Raw genomic sequence first — 7,283 nt, forward strand, 5'->3', positions numbered from 1 at the left:
GCATTTAATTTCATGTATTAGAAGTTGATAACAGCGGGAGGCTAAACAAGTCATAATTAAGCAATGCACATTTCAGTTTAATTCACAGCAAAAAATGCAGTAAAGTTGGTAGCCATTGTGGAAATGACGCTGTTAATTGGGTGATGTTTTCTGCTTTATAAAGGAATCCACAGTGTGATGAAGCACGATGTTATCATGGAGTCATCCAACCCTGATTACGTGTTGGTCGAAGCAGAAGCCAATCGAGTCGCTCAGGATGCTTTGAAAGCACTGAAGGCCTCAAGACAGCGTTGCCTGGGTGTCTCTTCTAGCGCGCCATCCAGGATGAGCGGCAGTCCGCTGTCAGGAGCAGCAGCTGGTATAAAGTAAGACATTGTCAAAAGTGTAATTCTTACACAGGAGATTCTGCCGCTTTTATTTTAGTTTAACTTGTTTTTAATTTTTATTAAATATATTCTCGGGATGTGGGCGTCACTGGCAAGGCCAGTATTTATTGCCTATCCCTAGTTCGATGGTGGCGTGTCGTCTTCTTGAAAGCAGTTTGTTACAACTCGTAGCTCGTTGGGCTACTGCAGAGGGCAGTTAAGAGTTGGTGTGGGACTAGAGTCGCACACAGCCCTGATCAGGTAAGGACGGCAGATTTCCTTATCTAAAAGACATGAGTGAACCCATTTGCTTTTTCTGACAATCCAACAGCTTCGTGGCCACTTTTACTGATACCACCTTAACTTGTAAGCTACAGTATCTTTTATTTTGTCCTACATAGTAAAATGGCAGAAACAGTGCATTTTATTAAAACCTCCAATAGATGCAGTCCAGCTCTGAAACATTGCTTATCCACCAGCTCTTTCACCAGTGTTGCAAGGAACTATTTTAAAATAATAACTACAATGCTGCCACAATGCAAAATCCAAATTCATAAATTTTAGCTTCAGAATGCAACCCAGGTGTGTCTACATGAAAAGCTCTATTGATCAATTACTTTACAGTGATTATGTATTTTGTTGTATTTTATTTTCGGAAAATTGGTCTCGGGTGTAGTATTGGAACTAAACCATTTTTACTGTCATGTAGAATGCAGGACATGTGCCTCACAGATTAGAGAGTTATCTCTAGGCCAGTCTGTAATGTATCCATTGAATGTGCAAAGCAGAGAGAGATGTGAATCGGTATTTGGTTCCAGTAGCACCATCGGTGTTTTTGAAGCTGATTTTGATTGGAGCTGTACACCTGAGAGGCAGCACTAATACCATTGAAATCTACTTTAATTGACAGTCTTGACTAAAGGAAACCAGATTGATGACCATTTCCCTCTGTTTCCTATTTGCTATGCCATTATTACAGGTTGGGGGCTTAATCAAGAATTCTTTTTTTTTATTTGTTCATTGGATGTGGGTGTCGCTGGCAAGGCTGGAATTTATTGTCCATCCCTAATAGCCCTTGAGAAGGTGGTGGTGGACCGCTTTCTTGAACTACCGCAGTCCGTGGAGTGAAGGTGCTCCCACAGTGCTGTTAGGAAGGGAGTTCCAGGATTTTGACCCAGTGACAATGAAGGAAAGGCGATATATTTCCAAGATAGGATGGTGTGTAACTTGGAGGGGAACTTGCAGGTGGTGTTCCCATGTGCCTGCTGCCCTTGTCCTTCTAGATGGTAGTGGTCACGGGGTTGGGAGATGCTGTCGAAGAAGGCTTGGTGGTGGGTGGGGTGCCAATCAAGTGGGCTGCTTTGTCCTAGATGGTGTCACACTTCTTGAGTGTTGTTGGAGCTGCACTCATCCAGGCAAGTGGAGAGTATTCTATCACACTCCTGACTTGTGCCTTGTAGATGGTGGAAAGGCTTTGGGGAGTCAGGAGGTGAGTCGCCCGCTGCAGAATACTCAGCTTCTGACCTCTTGTAGCCACAGTGATGTTACTTCTCGTGTGAAGCTTTTCACACAGGCCTTGTAGTTGAAAGTTACTGAATGGAACTGCTAAAGACATTGAAAATTATTTTTTGAACATAGGATAAAGTTAAGTGAAGTACTATATCTAACTAACTCTTTTGCCTTTGCTTCTGCATAAGTTAACCTGATTTATAGTTTTTAGTCTGAGCTTATATGGCCTGTTAGCATGTTTATTTTTGCTGATCACGAAGAAATGGTGTGCAGTCCATGTCATTTATGTGCATACCCAAAGGAAAAGGGATTTATTGTTCAATCTTATGTACATTATCATAAATTACTTTGTTCTTGAGCTCAAGTTTTGGTTCATGGGGAGTGCGTACTTGCCAATGCATACTGACTTTTGTGTTGAGCAAGGGTGCATGAATTGGGAACTAGCCAAAATTGTAACAAGCTTCATGGCGAAAATGAGACTTGTCGAGGAATCAATTTTATTGTGGCACTGAACACATTGAGTCGGGTCTCGTGATCTGTGAAGCCACTCTGGTGCCGTCGCTGGGAAGCATCCTTCCATGTCCTGGAGTGGCTCCATAGTAAGCAGTGAGGGCCGTAACTTCAGAGCCACCTTTAAGATGATGGGAAGCCACCTGACTGAGGAAAATTACATTTTGGACATCTATATTCCTGGAATAAAGTACAGTCTCCTGAAGTCAGACAATTCCAGTGCAGCTCTTGGGTTTGCTTGACGTCACCCTGGGGAAATAGATCCAAATTTAAATTATTCCTATGATTTAACAATGATGTATTTTTGTAAAAGAGTGGTCAGCTTTGGATAATAAACTGGTTGAGTTTTGCTCATACATTTGAGTCATCTGATCCTCTTGCTTACATATTTCCTTCTCTTGTATTTTATTTACTTTGTAATGTAATTTCAGCACCAATTTGATTCGGGTGAGAGGATTTATGGGATTAAAATAGTTTTAACGTGCCTGTGTAAACAGTGTTCTTATAAACTGAAACCGTAGTATGATGGATTCAAAGCTTAATAGTGACATACTATGTGAGCATTATGCAGGCTACCATTTTGTAAAATGTATGTTGAAAGTTCAAAATCTTGTCCCATTTTCTCGTGTGCTAGGCTGAGATTTGGTCAGAAGAAAAACCCACTGATTCCAACCAGCAGCCCTTCTTCCAAATCCACGCCAGAGAAATGCAAGGTATAGTTGACATGATTTTGACTAATCACTTAATAATAAAGAATGATAGAATACTTGCAAGTTATTACAAGGATGTTAATTAATTGAGGATTGAGATAATGTGAAATTCAAGTAATTTATAACAATCACTTTAACCAGTATTCATTGTCCCACAGTGCAATTGATGGTTGTTGTTAGGACTTGAGTAGCCAGCCTGCATATTGATGGCTGTAGCCAAGTATTCCGGGATTTTATATAGACATTGCACTCATAGTAAGACATACCATTAAATTTGTGGAACCATAATACTGTAAAATTAGTCAAGTACAAAAATCACTATGTCCAGTTAAAAAAAATCAAATAAAACTCCCTATCTAACAGCGGTGTGGGAATACCTTCACCTCACAACGGCAGCGGTTCACGAAGTTGGCTCACCACCACTACCTTCTCGAGGGCAATTCGGGATGGGCAATAAGTGCCAGCCTTGTCAGCAACACTCTCATCCCGTGAATGAGTTTTTAAAAAAAACACTATGGTAGAAAAATTAAAAGTGAAAGGAACATTGTCAGAATCTTCTACAAGCAGCTATTTGCTTTTCTACTGTTCTACTTTGCCCTAAAGGTTCTGTTGAAGATCAGAGGAAAGGAACAAAGGTTATTCCACTATCCCCATATTAGCAATACTATTCAGGCACATCAACCATCCTGAAGACGTGTCTCTCTTTCCCTCCCTAGACTGACAATATTGTTAATCAGCTCCATTCAGACTTTGGCTGTTAACTATGCTATTAAAGAAACCAAATTAATCTCCAAGTGACTGACACTCTAGTCCATTTGTTCTGTTCAATTCTGAGTTGAACTTGAAACCTCACGTCCTACCCATCATCAAAACCACGCTTAAAATCGAGCCAGCCATTCTGGGAAACAGCAGCTTATATTCATGCAACTGGTATCGACCCACTATCCAGATGGGCGGAATCGTGGGAAGCACGCAACATAAAGAACCTACGCCTCTTCACTGACCCAGCAGCAGAGGTCCCTGGCTACGACCACCGTCGAAGACAGTGGACAGCGCTCAACACACAGACGATGCAGCCACCTGCCCCGCAAGTGGAAGATGGGGGACGGCCCAAGGATTGATTATGGCCATGTGTCCCAGACCATGGTACAGGTCACCTCAAACTACCCACTGAAATCTATTGCAGGAGGCACCTCATTTATCCACTCGGCATCTCAGGAGGTCATGGAATGGAGAGCCAAACTAGACATCCCACTATAAGCTATTCCTGTCACACGAAACAGCAACAATCAAAACCACTTCCACCTCAAAAGCATTACCCAGTACTTACTTCATTGTGTTTACTTCTTGGCTTGGCCTCTGTTTTCCTTATGCCTGTTATGACGTGCCTTGGGATTTTTCTTTTGTTAAAGGTGATTATATAAATGTCAATTGTTGTTATTGGACCCAACAAACTTCAAATGCCTATTTGGAAAACACTGGTGGTTTAGCCCTAGGCTAAATTTGAATGAATTCCATGCTGCAGGGACGGAGGACTCTTATTTCCGATTGAGTATAAATGCAGAAATTCAATGCCTGTGCCTGTCCTACAATGAAGTATTGAGAAAGAATGTTGCTCCATTAAATGGCCGATAAAATGGGTGTGTAGTTATTTGTGTCACACTGATGCTGCAACTATTTGTGTCCTTTGACTCTAAGCTTGTTGAACAACTGGTGTCTGGTGTGTTAACTGGCCTGCTGTGTTCAACAATGCTACTGAGTAGTAAGTGGGAACCCGCTGAGGCTATTGAATAAACAGATACTTGAGCTCGCAATTCCAGCTAGTAAGTTTATGTAATAAAAGATAGTTGATCTAACCTTAGTTCAGACAAGTACCATGCCAGGATATCTGCAAGTCAGTAGCTTGTAGTAGCCAGCACGCCTTCACCAAGTACTGTTGCTTTGATTTAACTTCTGATTTAACTATTAGAAACAGGATACAGGTTGAACCTCTATTATCCAGCACCCTAGGGACCTGACCAGTGCCGGATAAGGGATTTTGCCAGGAGAGGGAAGGCCACATTAAATTGGATGGTACAGGTACTGAGCAAGGGGATATCTGGATTGGCTGGCTTGGGGCTGAGAGTGCGGCAGAGAGATCGTGGAGGGGAGGAGGGAGTGGATTGCGGGGTCAGGCCAGCGATTGCGGGAGTCAGCAGCGAGGAAGGACTTCAATTTGTTCATGTCAGAGTTCTGCGCAATCGCTACCCGGTGGCCGGGAATGGTGCCAGACGAGAGGTGGTTCCGGATAAGGGTGGTTCAATGTGTATTTGGATTAAACTGGCCATATTGCACATTGCTCTGTTATACAGCGGAGTGAAAAGGTTTAACAGCATTAAATGTTAGGCCATTGGATGTCGCTGGTACACTAAGCATGTTGGAGGCCGAGTGATCGGAGTATATTAACCATAACGTGAGCTCTACCTTTACTAATACTGACACAGTATTTTTTGGATAATGTCTTGAGTACTGAGTTACTAGAAATAAATGCTGTGCATCAACTTAATATTTTATATCAGAAATGTATTTCATTTCCTTAACTTTTGTGATAGCTGCCTCAAGGGTTGAGAAAGTTTGACTTGTTATTCTTTTCTTAACTCTTAAGTTTTGTTCGGCATATTATCGTTCTTTAATGACCATGAGTAGGCCGTGAATTAATTGAACGAGACGATCTTTTACTTTTTCTGGCTAGGATGCCGCTGTTGTTGAAAAGGACAAAGTTGCCAGATCTCATTTCAGTGGTGCTGCAACGGAAGAGGAGGCGAGTCGTGTACTTCCATCTTCTTCCTCGCTGCTGGCCAAAATGCGAGCAAGAAACCATCTGACTCTCTCCCAAAGGCTCGAAAGCGACGAGAGCCCCGAGCCCACGGTGGGGCCGCCCCCCGTTCCAACCGAGCACGACGACCTGTTGGTGGAAATGCGGAATTTCATTGCATTCCAGGCTCGGACCGACGGGCAGGCCACCACTGCAGAGCTCTTGCAAGAGTTCCAGGCCAAGCTATCAACTGCACAGACGGTTGTTTTTCGAGAACTTCTCAGGAACTTGTGTGCTTTCCACAGAGGCGCATCTGGCGACGGAATCTGGAGACTGAAACCAGAATTTCGGTGAACATTCCTGGTGGTGCTGTTAATCATGTCAGCGGTGTGACTGACATTTAATTGCTGCTAAGTAACGCAATAATTTTATTAGTAAAGGCCCAATTATCCATGGGAAATTTTTTAAAAAGGTTAACAAAATAAAACTTGAAGATACATTACTGCTTTCAATTTGCTCCTGTGTAGGGGTAAAATGTAATACTGAAGAAATTACTTGAAATGTGTACTTTTTAGTCAGTGATGTAGAGTTGAAAGAAAGATCTTTAATTTGTGTTGAGTTTCTTGGAGATATAACGTTGAGAAGATGTTGCTACCTACCTCACATATGGAAAAAAGGACTTTTAAAACTGGTGTGTCAAGTTTAAATCTGTGATTTCAATCCACTTAATTACCTCCATTCCCTGAAAATTACTATATTTAATTTGATCCCAAGATATATGAAAATCTTCACCTTTTGGATCGCCTGATTTCTTTGGAAACAGACCTGTTTGCTAATCTGGGGAGTGTTTAACTCTCTCAGCTCAAATAATAACTACTATTAATGATTGGTAATACTATTGCAAGTAATTATTAAGAACTAGATGTATACAAACATCCTAAATGAACCAAAAGTACATTTTTGTTTAAAATGTATTTTCATACATTTAATTTGTTTTAGGGGAATGGATGAATGTAATCAGAACGTATGTTCAAATTACAGATTTTAACATGGATCACAGGACCTTCCAGTAAAAATAACACTTGTTTTGGTTATAGGCTATAGAAAAATCCAATTTAAGACACTAAGACTTAGATGTCATGCCAATATGCGTCTTGTGTTAATTAATCACCTCCGATTACTCCATCACCTCTACTCCTGGTGTTGTAAGTGCTCTCCACTAATACTGCTTGCTGTTTCTTTACGGTTCAAACAAGCATACCCCAATATTAAACTATTCTGAGATCTCAGTAGCCACACTGGGAGTAAAAGGAAGAACTTAAATTTGTGTAGCACCTTATCACATCCTCAGGAAGTTTGAAAGTGGTTTGCAGTCAGTGAATTAATTTTGAAGTG

General features: G+C 41.4%; 1 protein-coding gene across 3 annotated transcripts in view; it reads left to right on the top strand.

Moving 5' to 3' along the window:
* ercc6 (excision repair cross-complementation group 6) overlaps positions 1-6,657 on the top strand; it is a 57,726-nt gene extending 51,069 nt beyond the window's left edge. For all 3 annotated transcript variants that reach the window (XM_070865745.1, XM_070865746.1, XM_070865744.1), the window contains 3 exons: positions 164-365; positions 3,019-3,097; positions 5,826-6,657. In XM_070865745.1, coding sequence (XP_070721846.1) covers positions 164-365; positions 3,019-3,097; positions 5,826-6,242 — 698 coding nt within the window. In that variant the 3' untranslated portion in view covers positions 6,243-6,657. The remainder of the gene's footprint in view (positions 1-163; positions 366-3,018; positions 3,098-5,825) is intronic.
* The last annotated feature ends 626 nt before the right edge of the window (positions 6,658-7,283 follow it).

Source organism: Pristiophorus japonicus, chromosome 22, assembly GCF_044704955.1.
Source record: "Pristiophorus japonicus isolate sPriJap1 chromosome 22, sPriJap1.hap1, whole genome shotgun sequence".
NCBI lineage: Eukaryota > Metazoa > Chordata > Chondrichthyes > Pristiophoridae > Pristiophorus > Pristiophorus japonicus.